At 42.2% G+C, this 22429-nt stretch overlaps 2 protein-coding genes across 5 annotated transcripts in view; one reads left to right on the plus strand and one right to left on the minus strand.

The window, feature by feature from the left end:
* Positions 1 to 8310, plus strand: LOC143510458 (G-protein coupled receptor 26-like). Its single transcript, XM_076999830.1, has 3 exons — positions 1 to 1426; positions 2307 to 2420; positions 7106 to 8310. Exons 1-3 carry the CDS (start codon positions 756 to 758, stop codon positions 7365 to 7367), a joined length of 1047 nt encoding a protein of 348 aa, XP_076855945.1. The 5' UTR covers positions 1 to 755; the 3' UTR covers positions 7368 to 8310.
* An 8751-nt stretch (positions 8311 to 17061) lies between these two features.
* The window catches only part of LOC143510455 (inactive carboxypeptidase-like protein X2), a 59681-nt gene continuing 54313 nt past the window's right edge, over positions 17062 to 22429 (minus strand). For 3 of the 4 annotated variants that reach the window (XM_076999822.1, XM_076999820.1, XM_076999819.1), the window contains one exon: positions 17062 to 18453. In XM_076999822.1, coding sequence (XP_076855937.1) covers positions 18206 to 18453 — 248 coding nt within the window. In that variant the 3' untranslated portion in view covers positions 17062 to 18205. Of the gene's footprint in view, positions 18454 to 18503; positions 19787 to 22429 lie in introns of those variants that run through there. The other variant, XM_076999821.1, reaches the window with a different exon arrangement.

Here is a 22429-nt window from a genome sequence, read left to right on the forward strand (position 1 = left end):
AGAACCCTTTAAATCTTCCTACCTGAATAGAATAACAGTTCCAATGAATTGTTGTTTTCTTATTTTGGAGAATGATTCTACGCGTGCATAAGACGATTTATGTTAGTTTAGACCTTTTAAATGGTATTATATCTATCAAACCATGTTTCGGGTTACCCTCTATTTGTTCGCGAAGCAGTTAAAAAAACCGCTGGATCAGTTGGTGAACCAATGCGCTGACTCGCTTAGTCTTGACACGTTACATCCAGAGGCGCTTTTCACCTGAAAAACAATTATTAGTCTTAAATAAAATGAATCGACACGGACAACAATTACACTCAAATCGGATTTAAAGGATTTAATGACGAAGATCAGAAATGCACTGGATACACGAACAGGAACTGGAAAATTGTAAGCGTAAGGCATGCTGGGTTTCCCGGGTTACGAAATTGAACAAAGTGTCAAGACATTTTGATGTATGCACCGGTGGCATATTAGGGACATTTGTAGAAAACAAAACATGTTTTATCGAACGGAACTAAACGTTTCACTCTTAATTATCGACAATTTGGCTTAAACTGATGGACAACACCCTCTGGTTCTTGGAGAAGACAAAGTGACGTGGAAAGAAGCAGAGATGCTCTTCGGGTAAGATGGGATGCGAGCGCGTGGATATGGATGAATTCTAAAGCCAGCATCATGCCTTTCTGCCATTGCACCCGGTCTCTAGTGAATTCCTTAACCGGAAGCCCGGGTTTTTGAGTTGAACTCGCACCATGGACTCTGTGGACGTGTTTGTGTGTTTTTTGATAGTGGCAATCATCGTAGTGTCGTTGCTGTCCAACGTGTTGGTGCTGATCTGCTTTTTGTACAACCCGGAAATCAGGAAACAAGTACCAGGGCTTTTCATTTTAAACCTCACCTTCTGTAACTTGTTGCTAACCGTCTCCAACATGCCGCTAACTTTGGTAGGACTCGTTAGCAAGGGACAACCGGGGAGCGACGCATTCTGCCACGCTGTCGGTTTCTTGGAGACGTTTCTGACCACCAGCTCTATGCTGAGTATGGCTGCGCTCAGCATCGACAGGTGGATTGCAGTGGTCTTCCCCCTTAGCTACCACTCCAAAATGCGCCACCGGGACGCAGCTGTAGTTCTAGGCTACACGTGGGTGCATTCAATATCGTTTTCTGCGACGGCTGCATGTCTTTCCTGGGTGGGCTACCATCAACTTTACGCCTCGTGTACCCTGAGCGAGGCGAGGGCGAGCCACGGCCGGACTCAGTTCGTTGTGTTTACCGTCACTTTTCACGCGCTAACTTTTCTCCTGTCGTTCGTGGTGCTGTGCGTCACCTACCTGAAAGTACTCAAAGTGGCGCGTATCCACTGCAAGCGAATAGACATAATCACGATGCAAACTTTAGTTCTTCTAGTGGACATTCACCCAAGGTAAGCAATTCCCTTCAAGGCTGCAGTGGGCCATCTAAAAATGAACGTATTATTGGAGTGTATTTGTTGATTTTAGCATATTCACAGTGTAGGCAATACAGAGAGCAAAAGTGGATTTGTATTTGTATGTCATGGAATATGTACAAATTGTTTAAAATATACTTGAGTCGAGTATATTTGTATACTATTCTACAAATATACGTTTAGCTAACATACTTTTATACTGCGGTGTATGAAAGAATGTATAGGCTATAGTATTATAAACATTCAAGTTGTCAGTTAATGAAAAATAATTAAAAACAGGGAAATGGAGTTGGTTTCAAGGCATTAAATCATGCAGCTTTAAAACGGAGCAAAGTGTAGCTTATTTTAGCATCTCCCAGCAGCAGTCACGCGCTCGAGGGAGATGCTTTTTGCCTCGGGATTCACCGCCTTCATTTGGTGCCAACGCCTGTGGAAGCCCCGCTTTGATTTGAAATTTCATTATGACGGAGAGGGCACAGAAGACGCCACGCGCTCGAGTAGTTAACGTTCAGCGTGGCCGCAGAGGGCTTCGTAATAACACTTTTGTCTCGACCCCGACCACCTAATTTCAGAACGTAGCTGTTCGAAGCAATATTTATTTAACGTCGCAAACATATTTCTGAAGTTCTCCCAAATATACAGTTCGACCATATTTATCAATAAAATATCTAAAAATATATATCCCCACCGTCCGCATATTAATTATAATGCATTTTATTAAGATGCAGTTAATTGGGATAAATTATTGATAGATCAACGCTGTTTTAAAGTTTGATAAACATGGGGCATAAGCATGTCACACGTGCACACGCACGCTCACACAAATTCTATCAGTGACGAGGCTCTGATGCTGCAGCGTTCGTCAGCGATGCCTGGAGGAGCAGAGGAGACGACGGCAACGCGCTACTAGAAAAATCAGCACCTTCATCGGCACCTTTGTGCTGTGCTTCGCGCCCTATGTCATCACAAGGTAAGAGGCCACACATGCGCGCTCTCTCCATCCCTCTCTCTTGCACACTTTTTATTATTTAGTTTTTACTATTAAGTTTGGTAACTGAACATGTACATTTCACTTACATTTTAACATAATAATAACATGTATTTATTGAATTTTAGGCTGGTTTTAAGGACACTGGTTAAACGTGGAGCTAAACTAAACTGCATTCAGAATATCCCATGATGGTGCCATTTAGGTTTAGTATTTTTATGTAGACATTTTAAAATGAAAGAGACCATGTTTGGTTTTCCAGAGCCATACGTCTCAAGAGCAGGAGTGAATTGGGTTCTGAATAGAGAATGCCTATTAATAGCGAGTATAATCAGCCAATGGGCTTAAACTGTGTGGGGAAAGCCAGTGCATAAGAGCACCCAGGCAGTCACAGCACACCCACTAGGTCAGAGATAAACCTGTTTTGGAGTGTGCTTACTGCAGCCTTCAGCTCAACAGCACTGTGTGGAACTATACAATCACTTCATCCTGCTTCCTTCCTTCCCTCACACACACACACACACACACACACACACACACACACACACACACACACACACACACACACACACAAAACTTCTTGGCTGACCTGGTGACAGAGGAACTGATGCTACCTCTGCACTCTAAGTGAGCAGCTTTGATGACATCATATTTTCAAGTCAGTGCATTTCACTCACACTTGAGCAGGCAGTTTACAGCTTTGTGGGGGTTATCTCTGTGGGGCCCCTAGCAACCATACCCTATAGCTCCACACATGCACCATTTGCTTTAAATGCGGACATGGCCCATACCTCACCTTCAACTTCAACCCTGAACTCACGCACCTGATAGCAAAGATACATTTGGCTGTTATGATGAGTTAAAACTCTTGTAAGCTTGTATGTTATTATTGTAACCATAGTGTTCAGTGTTATAGCATTTTTGAACACTATAATACTGAAGATCTTGGCGTAGTCATTAGAACAACTGAGTAATCTTGAACACTGAAACAGCAGAGTAATGGCACATTTGAAATAACACCAGTGCCTGGCAGCTAAACAGCATAGCCAACTCTCTGACTGGTCCAATATATCCTCCAGGGTACCACGTGAATGAGCCAACATTCAGAAATACCTTCACATAAGAGCTTTTTTTAAAATTCACCACTATTACTTATCCATAGAGTTCATAAAGTAAAGCAATTTGAAATCCAGGATCCCTGAGAAGACACTGAATTCATGTGTAAAATCAGAAAAGTGTTCCATTAAGTCTTACTTTGCTAAATTGCCTCTTACAGAATTATTTGTGACAGTGTTGGTGATGCAATAGTGCAAGTGACATCAAATGTGCATTCACACTGTCCACAAGCTGAGAGTCACATGACAGAAGTGAAACAGATTCTGCCTGATTATGTGCTTGTACAGTGTTCATAAAATAAAACATGAAACAATAAGGATAATGTACCATAATTATGCAGCTGGTAAGTGCTTGTGTTTTTAAATAACCATTTTCACTCTGCATAATCAATACTGTACTCTGCTGTATAATATTGTACAGTAGAGTTTTCTAATCCTGGTCCTGAAATATACTAACACTCGGCTGTCTGGCATTTTGTCTCCTGTAAGACAGCTGATTTAGCTCAGAAATTATATAGAAACTAGATACCAACTCAATTACATTGCATTACAGGTGAGAAAATATTTAGCTATATGCAAAAGGCCACCTTGCTATTAAACCTAGAGAAATTATTGACCTTATTGAACCTTATTGAAATTATTGAAATTATTGAGTTCTATGTTCCATAGAGTATGATGGTGAATACCAAAGCTCTGACATTCTAGAGTAGCCCTGATTAGATTTTGCAAACCCATATCCATGTGATTGGTTGCATTAATCTCTATAAAATGTCAGAAGACTCTCTGAGTCACTTTAATGTTATCATTCATATTGTCCACTCAAATGCTTTTTTTAAACCATTGCATTGCCACATTTCTTTATTTAAAGATGTTTGTGGCTGTCTGGTTCTCAACACATATACCGTATATGCCAAGCCCTACACATCCAGACACACACAACAACTTTTAAATGTTTGGGGTATAAGGGTTATCTAGACACTGTATGTGCTAAGAGTTGAAAGAGTTGGAGGAATGCCCAAAGGATATTTGTATATGTGTGTTTGATAAAAGCTTGGAGTGGATGATCGTTTGCCAAAATGGTGCTGTGTTGTGTTCATGTTGTTTAAACAGAAACTGAACGGGTTCAGATGCACAGTACTGGTTTTAAAATGGAGAAAAGGGTTCTCTCGCCTAAAAGCCCATGCTCAGTGTTCCTATTGTGCATCCCATCTAAAGGACCACTGATATTTGTGTTCCACTGATGTGGTAATGGCTTAGCTTTCTTTACCCTAACTTCCTGTGTGTGTGTAGGGCCTGCCTCCCTATCAGCCTCAGATGGTTCAGTGAGTGTACTGTCATTAATTATATCTGAAGACCAGTGGGTTGATGCTCAGGGTTATAATGAATCAATACTGCAAAGCTCTAGCCAGCCACAATCTTACTGTAAATGTGGGAATACTCAACACGTTTGTGTTGTGTGCATGTGTCTGTTTTTATGTCCGTATGCTGTAGTCCTTTCATCTCTTGTTCGTTGCTTATTCAAATTATTCGTTGAGAGTGGTCATGTGATCAAGGCATTTCTAAGGGCTCTGTTCCTAATTCTACACCATGTCAATAGAAGAGTAATGACCAGCAATCATAAAGAAGACAAGACATTCTTGAATGCCTTGTGAATGCACTTCAGAACCTAAATCAAATTCAGGCTCTCTGTATGGTATTCTAAAAACCACAGATGATATGCAGATGTGCATTTCACTGATGTCACAGCTATTGGTAATGAATGCATTAGACCTAGCTGTTCCATAGCATGCCTTTTATGTGAGTCTTCGCCATACAGTGTGCTGATTAGAATTTGGCAACCCTAAACACTCATTTCCCCAAAGACCAACAGAGGCCGAGCATAAATAATCCCCCTGATAAGAATAAAATTCAGTGCATCAGGTCATGAAGGCTCAGAAACATAATGGGCTGTTTTTTAATTGGCTGCTTACCTCCAGCTGAAGCCCACAGAACTCCTCACGCCGAGATAAGTTGTGCTCGTACGATACTAGTGATGAAAATTTAATTGGATTGTGACAGACCCTTAGAGCTCAAACACATTGTTCTCTCCTTCGGGTTCTGACTTCAGCTTTGCAAACTGAAAAATCTGAGATGTTCCCTCGGCAGGAGACATACGTTCTAATAACTTGACTTAAAAAAAAAACAGGGGAGAGCATCTGAAAGGGGAAGAGAAAAGCAATCCAAAGTACTTCAGGGACGTGCCAGTGACATTTAATTCCATAGTTCCACTATGGTTTGCACATTCGTGGAAGCCATCACGTGCCACTAGTCTTTGTTCAATAGATGGTCTTACGCATAAATTCAGCATGGTGTGAATATAAATGTTAAAAGGGAGGTTTGCAGGAAAAGGAAGTTTAGGAGATCCTCTTCTACAAGGGCTTAATGAACTGACTGGTGAATGTACATACCTGCATTCAGAGAATAAAATGCAAAAAAAAAAAAAAAGAAAAGAACAATTTAGATTAAACATCCAGGTGTGGGGATAAAACACCTTTTTAAAAATAATATAATGATGTAATGATTGAGATGCTTTTATAAACAGATCAAGCAACACCAAAATCATCTTTAAACATAATACTCTTGCTAATAAAAGTATGATTTATGTTATTAGAAGTTCCAATGTAAACGGAGAAAAGTCTGCTATGTTATGGACTTGTATTTGAATACCCATTACCATGCACCAAAAAACTGCTTCCTAATTGGCAATGTTCATTGTAGGAATTCTGAATTCATGATCTATACGTTTCACTTCTACGTATGTGACCTTAGTGGTGTGGGCAATCCCGCCATTTCCATGGTGATTTGAAACAGAGTGCTGCATTTTGTTAATGGAAAACACTGAGACTTGAAAGGTTAATTTATTTTATGATGGAATGAATGCCTCACACAGAATATGTCTTGGAGAGTAAATGAATGCTTAAAGGTGACGACTCTGTAGTATATTCCCATGTGGCCTCACTGAATGTGGGTAATTCAGTGTTGTGCCAGGACCAGTGTACAGTCCTCCTCACTGTAGGTGAACATATGTGATGAGGATAAAGCTGCATTTGTGAATGCACCTGATGAAAATACACCCTAACATAGCTCTACACATAGCTCTGTCAATTCTCTCAAGGCTTGCAAGCTACAAACACTGAAAATCATGTTAGCTTTCAAGTTCAGCAAAACATCTACCAGCAACAAACACCAACTACATTAAAAGTACCATGAGTAAAAACTTTCCTATTGACTTCTAAATGAATATCCAACCAGTCCTGCTGTTCCAAACAATGTGTATATCAACCAGGCCTTGTTAAGACAGCATGTCCATGTCTACATAATTTGTTTTGTTTTGAGGTTTTCTTTAACACACCTGCATCAAATAATGAATTAGACAGAGTTAAGTCAAGTGTGCCAGGATTCCTGAGCAATGAGAAACAATGCCCTAGGCCAAGAACTAAAACAACAAAAACATCTCACTCTCTTTCTCTCTCTCTCTCTCTCTCTCTCTCTCTCTCTCTCTCTCTGCAACAGGCTTCTGGAACTCTGGCCTGCAGTTCCAATAACCCAACACTGGGGGTTGCTGTGTAAATGTTTGGCCTATAGTAAAGCTGCATGTGACCCCTTCGTCTACTCCTTGCTCCGGCACCAGTACAGGAAGACCTGCACTGACATCATCAACAGAGTCCTGAAGCGCAGGTCTATGAATTCAAGTGAATGGCAGCACAGGACCGGACCGAGCACCATCGTCCAGGCCCTGGAGTCCCCCAGGGTGGTGAAGGAGTGTGCTCCATGACCGGCAGGACACGCGGAGGAGGACACTGAGGAGCTTACACTCACCAGGGCTGGGATTCAGCAGGCCTGCCACTCGCATGTAGAGACATGCCATGGCTTGACATGGGGGAATATGGACGTTTCCACTGTCATATAGGTGTTCTAGAAGAGAATATTCTAGACAGTTTCATTCTACATGGACGTTCTAGAACCCTTATGGATTAGGAGTTCTAATTTCTGGAGACATTTTTAAACTGTTTTACTACTTAGTACCTTCTTGCTGACCATAGCTGTAGCTGTGAATTTTACGAGTCCTGAGTTCAGACACCAAGGATGATGTGCTGCAGGGAAAATCTGTGGAGATTTGTGTTTCACTCATGAGGTTCAGCACACAGCAAACTGAACAGTTCAAACTGATAGTTTGGATTTGTATTCAAAGAAAGAAGAGTTTATGTCTTTCTGTGTATGAAATTTGGGCTGGCTTGTTATTATGACTCATGGTAGGATTGTGGGACTACACTATTTCCAAAGGAAATGTGTGTGCTTGGAGCTTAATACAAAATGTAGCACTAAACACTCCATATAGTGTAGTTCAGTGCCAATACAGAGAATTATTGTCATTCTATCGGTAATGCTAAGTGGTAAACGAGATTATTTGCCTCTTTTTGTTTCTAGAATTCTGCAGAGATAATAAAAAAAATTGATCCAGTTTCAAACAAGTGTAATCCACCACGTAGCCTCCTGAGCTGGTACACTCCACACACTGGCCTATACAGCATAGAGAATGGGGAGGGAATAAAACACCATGGCTGATGGGTCTTCAGCAGAACCTCTCATCCGTGGTGGACCTGCGGCACGACCTCAGAGTTTTCTCGCTGGAAACTTCTCTTGTTTCCTACACACATTTGAAGCAACGCTCTCTGAAACCAATTAAAGCCTGTGGCTGGCAGCTGAGTGTGGTGGGAGGAGACAGTGGTAGGATGGAGGGAGGGGGGGGGGGGGGGGGGGGGGCTGGTCTGCTGCCTGGCCTCTCATACTGCCAGATCAAGTGTAGCGTAAATGACAGGGTTAGTTTGAGCCTAACGGACAAATCACCACCCTGGGTTTTTAGTGCCTTTCTGCTCAGGCATAATTGTGTTTAGATTGAGGGCAGCTGGCCTAATGTCTAACCTGACAGTGCTTCTACAGTAGCTCTTGACAGTTCGTGTGATGGCTGGAATGAAGTGTGCTGTAGGAAAAATATTTGGTGGTAATTCATAGTTGCTGTTAACAGATCCAGCATAGGAATACAAGTCACAGCTGTGATCAGCTCTCTCATGAAGTACTGTTAGTACTTTTAAGTGTAGTAGGTGGTAGTGATTAAGGAAAAAAAAACTGACCCAGCAACTAGCTACCTCTGAACTATTTACTCTGTCTTACAGTCAGTAAATGAACAAAGAGGTTAGTATATAGCCATCTTCTCCATAACTAAAAAGCTAAACTTTATCTAATGAGTATCTGCATAAAGAAAGCAATCAATATAGATACTAATATATTTCTAGAATTTAATTGATATTCAATAACAGGACCCTGAAGCTTGCTAAGGAGATTGCACTAGTAAAGGGAATTAAGTGAGTTTGTGTGTGCGCGCGTGTGTGTGTGTGCGTGCGTGCGTGTGTGTGTGTGCGTGTAACAACTCCATGGATTTTTGATGTGTGAACTCTTTGTAGCTGAGTGTTAATTGGACCTCAATGTTCCAGGCATGCTCTATCAAAAGTGTAAATTTGGGTGAATACACTTTGGAACCCATATTGCAATGTCCATTTTGTTTTTGTACTTTTCTTCTTTTTTAAAATGAACATTGTCAATGACCTTGTTTGTATCTGGCCATAACTTTAAAGGAGGTCTTTATACATACATGAAAACAGGCTAAGAACAAGTAAATGCTAGCTGCTAGAAACTAGTTTACACGAACTCCTTTAGCATATGCTAATGAGTACCATCTAGCTCTTATTTATTAATAGTAGCATTAGCATTTTGGATATTCTTTTACAATCCCTAGATTGTAAGAATTCAAAATAATGGCATAAAACCAAATATAATATCTATGAAAAGTTATTACGAGTTACTAGGAGACCCAGAGAAGATATCTGGGGTTATTCTTTCAAAAGCTTTTGAGGTAGTTATCAATTTCTCTTAATCACTGACGTTTTAGTTTTTGCTTATAAAATAAAAATATATATATAAATAATAATAAAAGCAGTATATATTTGATATAAGTTAGAGTGTCATTATCATTCAAATGTTTAAGAAGTGATAGATGTGGTTGAAGTGAGATCTTCAAACAATATATTTGTAGTTTCTTACCTCACCATAGCCAGTACATAGGAAATGTTTTTCTCTAGGAGATCAAAGTAACATGCCAAACTGAATCATTCAAAAACCCATCTGACAAATTGCCCAGTGATAAGCATGCTGGGTAAATGGCACTGAAGCATCCTGGAGTATAGATTGTGATCGGATGAAAATCTACCAGATAGATCTGAAATGGCTGTTTTGTAGAACAGTGAAGATGCCATTGACTGCATTATGTACGTCAGTCTGCATATGCACATTTTGGAACAGTGTTAAATTAAAAACAAATTATAGAAAGGTTATAGGAGTGCAGAATTTTGTAATAACTGCACTGTATTTAATGTTATTGCAATTATATACTTGGCTTTATAGACATAGTCTTAAAGGGTATTTATCCATTTAAACATTAAGAAATGTTAATGTAGATTAAGATTAGTTTGTCCTTTTACTGGATTTAACCTGAAAAAAGATCTAATCTGAAAACTACAGGCCTAATAGAAACAATACTACACAGAAGGTACTGTCTCAGAGCATAAGGTACTATGCTTTGACTTAGTCAAAATCATGAGTTTATCATTAAGCCCTAGTTTAGAAGCAGGGAATCCTGGGAAACTGGGATCCACTGGGTTTCTGCACTGACCCCTATATTGGAGTATGATGCCCCATTCATAAGACACATAAGCTTTAGATTCTGACCCACTGAGTACACCAAAACAGTTCCATTGTATTTTGTTTGTTTTACAGCTTTTGCAGAAATTTTGCACTGATAAATAGAATAGGGATACACTTGAATGAAAAATACATAACTTTATTTGTTACATAGAAAATAAATAAACCAGTCATCAAGAATATTTATTACAGAAGAGTTCTGATGTATTTTGTGAGTTTTAGTTTTAGAAGCTGAGTTTTAAGTGAACAATATTTTTGTGTAATTTATTAGGATTGTGTTTTAGAATGTGTAATAAAGTGGATCTTTTTAAATTAATGTACTAGATAGCGATATACCTCTGTTTGTTGCTCTTGAAAAATAATATTAAATAATGCTGGTATTACAATTTGAATTGCTTTTCTTAGTAACTTAGCTTTGGTAGCAATTATTAGTGTTTCCAGGGGATCGTTAAAAAAACTCAAGGTGATAGAAGATCAAAGTTGAATATCAAAGTTCAAATCGTTGCAGGCGTTGTCTGTGCCATTTGCTGCACTCCTGACGTAATGAGCTGTGTTTGATGACCGAGTGTGCACAGGGGGATTGTTACACTGTTCTCCGTCTACTGCAAATGTTTTCATTTTAATTTGTATTCCTCAACTGCCCTTTGAGGCAAATAAAGTTTAAATGCAAGGGACCTGAATGAGTCCAACATGTTTTTATTAGTAGGGCATGTATCTGTAATAGTGTCTAGTCTCCAGAGGTCCTAGAGTTGTGTGGATGGGTTGTGTGCTGCCCAGGACACTTGCTAGCTACACCACTTTCCTTCACACCCCTCTGTTTCTGGTAACGAAACAGCCAGGAGAATTGGCAGGACATACAATGATAATGATTGTCATTTCAAACAGTGATTTTACACACTAACATGTACAATGTGTGAGCCTGCGTGTGTGAGTGATATGTCAGATTTTTTTTAGACAGATTATTCCACAAGTGTTGTTCTCTGGTTTGGCTCATACAGGCCCACTTTGCTAAAATATTCCAATCAAACAATAAGTGCACGACTACAGTGATTAAAGCAACAAGAGGTTGTTTAGTGGTGTGTGTGTGCGTGTGTGTGTGTGTGTGTGTGTGTGTGTGTGTGTGTGTGTGTGTGTGTGTGTGTGTGTGTGTGTGTGTGTGTAAAATGTAATGTCAGTACAAGTGTGGTTGCTTGGTTGGCTGTCTGCATGTTTGTATGTGTGAGGGAAAGATCTGTTTGTACTTTTAAATGTGACTATACTTCTGTGCTGCTTCCTTCCCGTACACGTCTGGCACTTACAGACCTCACAGTCTGTCCTCATTCAGTGTGTTTAGGCATTCTGTGAGTGGCCAGAATTACTTCAAAAGTGCTTACAGAGACAGAGAGAGAGAGGGGGGGGGGGGAGAGAGAGAGAGAGAGAGAGAGAGAGAGAGAGAGAGAGAGAGAGAGAGAGAGAGAGAGAGAGAGAGAGAGAGAGCCTGGTATTAACAGAGAGAGAGATTTCATAGCATGGATTAATTAATCCCGTCTGTTTGCGAGGCATTCTAGCCGTCCATAATTTAGTGTTGGCTGGAGAACCCAGACTGTCACTCACTGCATGTGTTCATATGTCTCACGCTGAATTAAAAAATCTTTTCTCCAGTCAACTGACCCAAGCCTTACTTCAACAACTTAAAACAGACTTTCCAAATCCAGACAGTCCATATATCAGCCAGACTAGAGCCCAACACAAAAATGAGCTATGTAATGAGAACTCTCCATCAGTGTATTCTCTAAGTGTGTAATACTTGCCTGGGACACTTTCATAAAAGTAAACAAAGAACATTTTGTTGTTATTGCTTACAACCACCAATAAATGGTCAGTAAATTGCTGTCACAGACAGAGAACGCACACACACACACACACACACACACACACACACACACACACACACACACACACACACACACACACACAGAACAGGTGTGTGATAGAAGACATGCACACACACATACAACAGGGAAGACCCAGTAGCTGCAGACTTGCCATTCGCTCTTCTGATCTGCAAGTGGCCACGTTTCAACATCAAAGCTTGGACACTCTTCAGAGAGACACTGGCCCCTGAACCTCAGTGGAGGTCAACACCTCCTCTTCCTCTCTTTCTCTACACAGCTAGGGCACTGATGGGCTGCATCTGTTTGGGAGAATCCCCCTCCAAGAGGTCTTCATCTCCCACCTGGCAACCCTACTCTTATAATGGGTATTACATAAAAATGTGTCTCGTCATAAATTGGTTATTCAAAGTGATCTTGCGGCTTCAAATTTGTAACAATTCATATCAATGTATAAGGCGCTTGGGCTCTTGAGTTCTTACCTTTCCTAATGATTAATGACACAGATGATTGTTCACTCTGGGTTGTTGTGTCTGGGTTATGCAGGGAAGTGCATATGTGGGTGCTGAAATGTTGATTTATCTTGCAGGGCAAGGGCTGCTTGCTACAGTGTGGAGTGAAAGGCACAGGCTGCGTATTGCACTGCACTGTAATAATCTGAGCTGCAATTCTTCCAGGCCTGTCAGACTAATTACCCTCAGTTTTAAGGTTACTATGCAGTCATCGGGAAGAAGTCTTAGCTGCTGTAAAACTCCATTACAGATAACTGAAGCTGCAGAAAGTGCAACATTCAATTGACTTTAGGGATGTTTCCCATATACAGGTTTTAATGTTCTGATGCAAACATGACATAAGACAGATATCTTCAACTCCCATCATTCTAGCTCAAATTTGACCAACTTATTCAGCCAGTATAATACATTTTACTTTATGAAATAGATTACCATAAACCAATGGTAATTTTAATAATATGTTGGGTTTATTTACCTAGCTTAAGCCGAATGTGTTATATAAAAAAGAAGATAAATTGAAGTCAGGGTCTTATCTAGTTTGAATGTAAACTGAAATTCACAATTGAGATATAATGGAAATGGAATTTCTGATCTGTATGTTCATTTATGAGCTAGAAAATACTGCAAGCATGCCTTAGAATATGGGAAATGAACAAGCAAGTCTTCAGTCATGTAATAAGCAGAGTCGTGTACATTGTGATTCAGTACTCCATCCTACTCGGATTCTTTTCACAAGTTTTCAGTATAATATTATATTATTATAATAATATTATGAAAATGACGATGGTTATTATTATCATTATTATTATTAGCAGCATATACTTTCATTTGATAATGAAATATGTTTATGATGAAATGACTGAAACTGATGCAATATTAGTTTGGTGATGGCAAGGCAAGGCTCCAGCAGAAGTTAGCTGAAGAATCCAAGGTGTAGGAAGACCCAAAGAAGACTGAATGTCAAAGAAGACAAAGAATGTCAGGCTGTCAGAGTGGAGATAATCAGCTCGCACACTGTCCAGACGAGGTGTCTGCAACACCATTAGCTTGAAGAACGTGATTATTGGTGATCATCTACATAGACCATGTCTCAACACACACAAACTCTGAGTTGGATCTCAGAGTTTAGTCATTACTTACACTCTAAAAGGAATCCCCAGCACTGTGACCCATCACAACACCACAAACACAACCACACACACACACACACCCACACACACAGCCCACAAGAGAAAAGATAATTGGTTGACCACCAGTATCTAGATCTACTCACCCATATCAACAAAATGTCTACAACATGGAAAATCTGTGGAGACGGGGGAGTGGACGGTGGCGGAGGTGGTTGGAGGTCCAGATAATTACAGGAGCGCCATAAGGAGGTTTGTGCAGACCTGCAGCAGGCTTAACAGGCATTGAGGATTCAGTAGGCAGCATGTCACAGAGAGCAGATCACACACGGCATAATTAGACCTCCATCCCCAGCACCATTAGACTGGAGCTTTGCCCTCAAAAATAAATAAATAAATAAATAAATAAATAATAATAATGCGGTACTGTGGGCCCGAAAACCCCTGTCACCTCACTCCCCCAGTGCAGGCTGATCAGATGAATATATGTATGTGTATGTACATGCACATACACACACACACACACACACACACACACACACACACACTGTATTGCCAAAAGTATTTGCTCACCCATCCAAATGATCGGAATCAGATGTTCCAATCACTTCCATGGTCACAGGTATATAAAATTAAGCTCCTAGGCATGCAGACTGCTTTTACAATGACTGTTGTGAAAGAATGGGTCGCTCTCAGGAGCCCAGTGAATTCCAGTGTGGAACTGTGATAGGATGCCACCTGTGCAACAAATCCAGTCGTGAAATTTCCTCGGTCCTAAATATTCCACAGTCAACTGTCAACTGTATTATAAGAAAATGGAAGTGTTTGGGAACAACAGCAACTCAGGAGCAGAGTCAGCGGAGGGTGAAGCGCATAGTCACCAACTATGCCAAGAGGTCACCAACTTTCTGCAGAGTCAATCACTACAGACATCCAAACTTCATGTGGCCTTCAGATTAGCTCAAGAACAGTGCGCAAAGAGCTTCATGGAATGAGTTTCCATAGTCGAGGAGCTGCATCCAAGCTATGCATCACCACATGCACTGCAAAGTACTGGATGCAGTGGTGTGAAGCATGCTGTCACTGGACTCTAGAGCAGTGGAGGCGTGTTCTCTGGAGTGATGAATCGTGCTTCTCCATCTGGCAATCTGATGGACGAGTCTGGGTTTGGCGGTTGCCAGGAGAATGGTACTTGTCTGACTGCATTGTGCCAAGTGTAAAGTTTGGTGGAGGGGGGATTATGGTGTGGGGTTGTTTTTCAGGAGCTGGTCTTGGCCCCTCTCCAGTGAAAGGAACTCTGAATTCTTCAGTATACCAAGACATTTTGGACAATTCCATGCTCCCAACTTTGTGGAAACAGTTTGGAGCTGGCCCCTTCCTCTTCCAACATGACTGTGCACGAGTGCACAAAGCAAGGTCCATAAAGAAATGGATGGCAGTCTGGTGTGGATGGCCTGCACAGTCCTGACCTCAACCCGATAGAACAGGGGTTCTCAACTGGTCTCAGCCCGGGACCCACTTTTTCGCATTGTCATTAAGTCGTGACCCATTAAAGAAAAAAAAGTTGTAGGTTGCCATACACCATGCACTTTATGTAATACAACTTGTTTGGTGGTCTTATGAAGGACCTTTTAAAAGCTATTGAAATTATTTAAAAAAACAGAGTATGTAGTGCTCTGGGGCCTTCACGACCGCCCCTTGCGTCCGTGTTAAGGTAATTTGTAGACGGTGCCTTAGACGTTGCAGGGGTGAAAGTTGCACATTTAAACTAACATGTTGTCTGCTATTTAAAATATGTCTATTCCTGACGTAAACAAAGTTGTAGATGTTTGTCTTAGTTGCCAGAAATAAGAATTTTCATATTCTGGCACTTTTGCTAATACTGTCAAACAGGGGCGATTTTAGGATCTGGTCTTTAGGGGTGCCCAGTCCCCAGTGCTCACAGAGGCACAATACCAAAGTATTGCGCAGGTGCAGAGCAAGTTTTTTGCATAATATAATATTTAAAAAATGTGTTGAGCCAGGGGGTGCTAAGCAACTTCACGGTGGTGCTCTAGCACCACTAAAAATACCCTAGCCTCGCCCCTGCTGTCAAAGTTATTGAAGAAAGAATTAAGAATATGTGAACGTGAAACAAACTTTACTAGTATGCATACGAGTGACTTTTGATCCCATTAAAATTACCTTAAAACTATGTACAGTTATAAAGAAGTGTGTCCTCTTTGGGTCCGACACAGAGATACGGTCTCTGGTCCGACAGAGATGTAGATTGTGAAAAAATGCGATATTTTTCGCTTGGCCATTTTCAACGCTTAGCGATTATCGCTCCGCTGCTTTGCGAGTCACGCTGGTGATCAGATTCCCGCATTTGTTGATGGGGAGTGAAATAATTATATTACTCGCAAATTTAAATTTATGGTCGCGATTGCGACGATTTTAGTCGCAATCTGGAGCCCTGGCATGTTTGACGAGTGCCTCTCTGTCTTTTTTCAGGATAAAAGGTGAGTACAAAATTAGAAGAGTAGCATATTAATTTTTTTACAAACTGTCCGCGACCCACCCAGAACGTGTCCGCGACCCACTTTTGGGTCGCGACCCACCAGTTGAGAATCACTGCGATAGAACACATTTGTGATGAATTAGCGCAGAGACTGAGAGCCAGGCCATCTCGTCCAACATCAGTATGTGACCTCACAAATATGCCTCTGGAAGAATGGTCAAAAATCCCCATAAACACACTCCTAAACCGTGGACAGCCTTCCCAGAATAGTTGAAGCTGTTCTAGTTGCAAAGGGTGGACCAACAACATACGGAACCCTATGGATTAGGAATGGGGTGTCACTTAAGCTCATATGTAAGTCAAGGAAGGTGAGTGAATACTTTTGGTTTTAGAGACACTGAAATTCCATAATGGCCGTTAATCTTATTATGGATATTATGGTAGCTCCCAGAAGTTTCTAAGCTAGTTTAACAGGATTCATAGTCCACATTTCTGCTCTGTTCCAGCTCTTAATTTCACCATTAGGCAGTAATGAAGGCCGACATAACACTGATGTCCAAACACTGCTGTCTGACTAACACATTACTATTCACTCTGACTTTCTTGCAGCTTTCAACCCACAGCCTTTAATTCAGGCGAAAACATCAGAGCCTACCTTTCATCTTTATCATGTCTATCTACAAAAAATATCATCCACATACACTACCTTAATGCCAGAGTTTATTAAGAGCAGTGGTTTTAAAGTTTCATACATTTACATTAGGAATACAGATACTACTATCAGTAAATGTTACAAATAATTACAAAGCCTCACAACATCAAGCATTTCTAAGTGTCCCAAGAAAACTGGGGTTCTAAGCTCAAATGAACCCATCTGGCACCTATAATGCTGATGATCCTGAATATAACATTATAGCTGGAGCAAATGTGTTTGATTAGGCCTGAAATTAAACTGAAAGAAGGGCTCTTCAAAGTGCTGGGTTCTCCAAACATCTTTAGAATAAAAAGCTCAAGTAAGTCAGTACAATATCTGATCTGAACTCTGAAAGGAATGACAAAGAAAACAGACTTTAACAAAACAGTGCTAATATGCCTCAAATGGGTTCATTGCATCATTAAAACACATTTCATAAATGATACAAATTACATCCTCTTTTAATTAAAAATGTTATAATTCAGCAGCTGTTAGGCTATATGAGAGATGAAAAAGTTCAGTTATTAAATGATTTTGAAAGGTTTTAATTTTATCACAGTACCCTACCTTCTCCATAAAAATCCAATTAGTCATATTGTTCTACCTCAGTGAGCTCTAATAATTGTCAAAGCCCTTGTCTTAGGCCCGAGGGACTGATACAGTTTGAAGTTCTATCACCATGCCTTACAACTGATCTAAATGTAGACCTACTTAGCTTAAAAGTAAATTGATGAAACTCAATCCGGAGGTACTATAATCTTATCAACAGCTTGTACATCTAACGATATCCCTTCAAATCCTTCGTTCATGCAGTCTTTAATTATATTAATTAAAATAAAGCACTTGACCTCTTCCACTTAACTGTTCCCAATGCCACTGGTTAGAAGTAGAACCAGCCATTGTCTGAAAACATTAACAGCAGCAGCAGAAAGCTAATATAGTTGAAAGTAGAAAACTTTGTTTCCTAGGTAACCGAGAAGCCCCTTTTGTACCTACTCTCCCTGCCCAACCATTCTCAGTCTCACGACGGCATATTTCCTCCCACCAAAACACTTCGATACATCAACATAGCAGTGTCCATCAGATGGACGATAGGACAGTACCGGGACCAACGAGGCAGAACCACATTTCCCTTGTGGCCCTCAGGCGTCCTCTATGTCCCCAGGCGTCTCCGTCGAGGTCTCCTCGGAAGCTGCCGCGGGACGCCCGGCTGCCTGTTGAACCTCTCCATGATTTCTTTGATGCGTGACAGGTTGGAGCGAGCGAGGGTGAAATCGCAGCGCGTGGCGCCCATATCGTAGCCCACTTCGCACATTTTGCTGGCGGTGGAGAAGCCCTCGGCTCGCACCATCACCCGGTACTCCCCTGGGTTCAGCAGGCGCCAGTAGTCACCTTCAGAGGCTGTCCGAACGCAAAACACAGCCACGCCACCAACAGCTCACATTACCTTCATTTAACACACCAACCTACCGTTGATAAGCTGCTGTGGATAATCTGCAGTGTGAAAACCACATAAATATAACTGTATGCACATACTGGAGAGTGTCCATTTTCAGCCGTGTTCATATATAAATGGGACTACCTTATAAAATGATAATTTAGGAAAAAAGAACATGTAAAGTAAAACTTGAGCTGTGTTAAATTACCTTAGAATCATTTAGCACAAAGTCTATAATTAAAATCACATAATTAGTTTCATTTTTGCAGTCTCTGCATGACACCACTAAGGTAACTACTCTGTGATTATCATTGACTTGATTCTGGAAGAAAATAAGTCTGATTAAGTTTATCCAGTCTGGTCCTTCCAAATTTGGTCTCTAAAACAGTGCAGGCAGGATCTCTGGGAGCACCTTTAATGTAATATTTTTCTATAAGTGACCGCACCTTTTTACCAAGATTTCATGTTCTATTAATCCTCAGTGTTTTAAGTGACTCAGACTTCTGAAAATCTGCTGAGCCTTGCTGAGCAAAATCTTGAACATGGCCAGCACAGCTGTAACACACATCAGGAACAGATGAGCCCGATGAAAATGATGTCTGTCACGTATGGAGAATGACAGGTAGTTCGACCACATTAAGCATCGCAGTTGTTTCAGATCAAGAAAGGATAGTGTGGTGGTTCTACCTTGTTTGTTTGTTTTATTATTTGTGCAGTTGTTACTACAAACACCTTTTCTTTGTCATTATATATGGTATAAATCACATAATTCATTATATAGTGTGTCTGTTATTGTAATGCTCGTAGGAAGGAGGCACGACAAGCGTCGCAAGGTGCAACATAGAACGTTTATTGGACGAAACAGACGTGTAAGCTCCGAGCTCCGAGCGAGCACAACACACACACTCACACTGGCACGGAACTTTAGACAAAGACGAGCACAAGACACTGCACGAGTGCACATTAAATAGGTGATTAACACATACCCTCGTGATCTCGAGACAAGGCACAGGTGAGACTACGAACACGCTCACGAACAACCCACACCCACGGAAGTACAAACATGGACATAGCGACACGCAGACAACGTATCGACATGCCCACAAGGAAGGGTCCAGAGCTGTGACCGTGACAGAACCCTCCACCAGGGGCTCGCTACTCCCGGAGCGTCCCGCGCAGCTGGAAAGCCCCGAACCAACACCAACGGGCAGGTCCGGAGCCGCCGGGTTCACGAGCTTCCGAGAGCCATCTCCCCCGATGGTGGGAATCGCCGCGAACAGCTCTAGAACACCCTCCCTGGGAAGACAGGGGAAAATACATTAAACACGGGCACGTGGACAAACACACATACAGGAACATGAAACACAAGGGGCACAAGAGGGAAAAGGAAATTAGGGATAAACAACGGGACTGACAAACACACAGGCACGGGCAGCCAGGAGATCGCGCTCCCTGCTTGCAAGAGCGCGGCCAGCGGCGCGAACCCTCCCAGGGCTGCAGGCGGAACCGGAGGCGGGGGTCCCTCCGTTTGGCGGGACCGGTCCTCCCGCATGCGCAGCGCTGCTTGGCGCTCCAGGCAACCGCGCGCCCGCTGGCTTTGCTTTGGGCGCTTCAGGCTTCTTCCTGGGCGCTGGCGGGGGTTTTGCCTGACGCCGCTCACTGGCCGGGGTACGAGGTGCCTCTGGGGGCAACCCGAAACACACCCCCGGGCCTCGGGTCTCTTGCGCTCGCCGGGGTAGCACCTCCTCGCCCTCTGACGTCTCCATCCCCTCCTCCTCCTCCGAGGCTCCTGGGCTCCTCGACATCGCCTCTTCCACGGAGACGTAAGGCGAGCAGTCCATCCAGCTCGCCTCAGAGCCCGAACGCGCCTCGCCCTCCGGTCTCTCTCCCTTCTCTGTACGCACGGTCATTTCTGTCCGCACAGAGGGGGAAGAGCTAGCCACCTCCTCGCCTTCGCTGTTGGACTCGGCGAGTGGCGCACACACGGACGGCGGAGGGCTGACGTCTGGTTCTCCCTCGCTGTCTTCTCTGGTGGAGATTCGGCACTTACAGAGGGCAGAGGGCTGGCTTCCTCGGTCACGAGGGGAGCGGAGTGCTCGAACGGAGCAGAGCTGGTACCTCTCTCCGTCTCCTCCTCGGAGTCTTCGGAAGGTAGAGGACTCTCCTCCTCCTCGGACTCTTCACTCGACCTCGGGGGGGGGGCAAATGTCCACGCAGCTGTGCTCACATAGAACAGCCCAGTCTCCTCCAGGTCTGGCGGGGGGAAGGCCCCTTCCACCATCAACTCCTCTCGGGCATGTGCAGGGTGAGATGAATGGCGACGCTTGCTTTTCTTCTTTCCCTTCTTTGCCCAGGGAGCGTATCCCGGCATCTTGTCGGCTCGTCTTTCTGTAACGCTCGTAGGAAGGAGGCACGACGAGCGTCGCAAGGTGCAACATAGAACGTTTATTGGACGAAACAGACGTGTAAGCTCCGAGCTCCGAGCGAGCACAACACACACACTCACACTTGCACGGAACTTTAGACAAAGACAAGCACAAGACACTGCACGAGTGCACATTAAATAGGTGATTAACACAGACCCTCGTGATCTCGAGACAAGGCACAGGTGAGACTACGAACACGCTCACGAACAACCCACACCCACGGAAGTACAAACATGGACATAGCGACACACAGACAACGTAGCGACACGCCCACAGGGAAGGGTCTGGAGCTGTGACCGTGACAGTTATTACATAAAAAGAAAAAAAAAAACTCAATAAAATCTGTCTGAATTATGACGGTTCTAAAAGCTTTTTACCATTAACAAGGACATAATTTCTGCTAGATACATTAAATATCTGGGAATGGCAACCCCCAGAAAGTAATGGTGCTTCTAAAGGGCTTTGTACGTTTGCAAATGGAAAACCCTTTACTTCTCTTCATTTATGTTAATATGCTATAGGCTGGTGGTTTGTAGACACCTCAGAGCGGCTTTATGTGCATTGCTCAAACATTTGGATTTACAGTAATCATGAGAAATTACATCTCTTGCAATCCCCTGCATGAAAAGAGGCCACTGTCTCTTGAATATACACATTAAGAGGGAGGAATTTACTTTTATTTGTGCTTCTCTACAGAGCTCACACAGTGTTTTATGGGGGGAAAGTCAAACACTCACTGTGAACAGAGACTGCTGGAAACTAATGTGACTCAGCTGGGGAGGGAAATATGAATGTGTTTTGAATTGCTACATTGTTTTGATTTGATATAAAATGTTAAAAGAAGGACATGGCAGAATCCTACTGAACGAAATCCCAGTTGTAACCCTACACTTAATCCTGAACGTTTATCTGAAAGTTGCAATGTTGCAGCATTTCATGAGGGAGATTGTTTAGGTTGTGTTTGAATATATATTTGTGATGAATGGTTTTGAAAACATGAAAAGTAAAAGTTTTAATGTCACTATAGCTGTGTTCATTCTAGGGACTTAATCTAGGCACTAGGAAAAATATTTGTAAAATAGCTTTAAACATATATCAGCAAACATTTTTTGCGCTAAAGTATTATTCTTAAGTACTTCATGTCTTAAATAAATTAAATTTCACTTGGATGGAAAAGTGACCAGTGGTTTTCTCCAGAAACATCTGTGGGACATCTATAGCAAAGCCCCCAGTAGACACAACACTGAAAAATCCTTGGGCCTCTGTGGTTGTACATAGCATATTGGCTTTTGGTGAGAAAGCATGTTTGTTTTTAACTCTCATCTAAGCTATGTGAAAGCAGACAGAGTCACAGTCACTGCCCTTAACAAGGGAGTTTCCTCTTGGCACCTGCTTAAGGGCTTAAGATAGAAGCCCATGCCAGGGTCTCTATGGCACTGTTAGGAACAGGGGCTCTTGCAAATGCCCAGTGCAAATGCAGTCAGAGCATCACTGCAGAGGAAGTAGCATTAAC

This window comes from Brachyhypopomus gauderio, chromosome 3 (assembly GCF_052324685.1).
Source record: "Brachyhypopomus gauderio isolate BG-103 chromosome 3, BGAUD_0.2, whole genome shotgun sequence".
Lineage (NCBI taxonomy): Eukaryota > Metazoa > Chordata > Actinopteri > Gymnotiformes > Hypopomidae > Brachyhypopomus > Brachyhypopomus gauderio.

Coding starts and splice junctions, on each gene's coding strand:
- LOC143510458 (XM_076999830.1), top strand. CDS start 756: ATGGACTCTGTGGACGTGTTTGTGTGTTTTTTGATAGTGGCAATCATC. Junction 1,427..2,306: donor CTAGTGGACATTCACCCAAG/GTAAGCAATTCC, acceptor CTGATGCTGCAG/CGTTCGTCAGCGATGCCTGG. Junction 2,421..7,105: donor GCGCCCTATGTCATCACAAG/GTAAGAGGCCAC, acceptor TCTCTGCAACAG/GCTTCTGGAACTCTGGCCTG.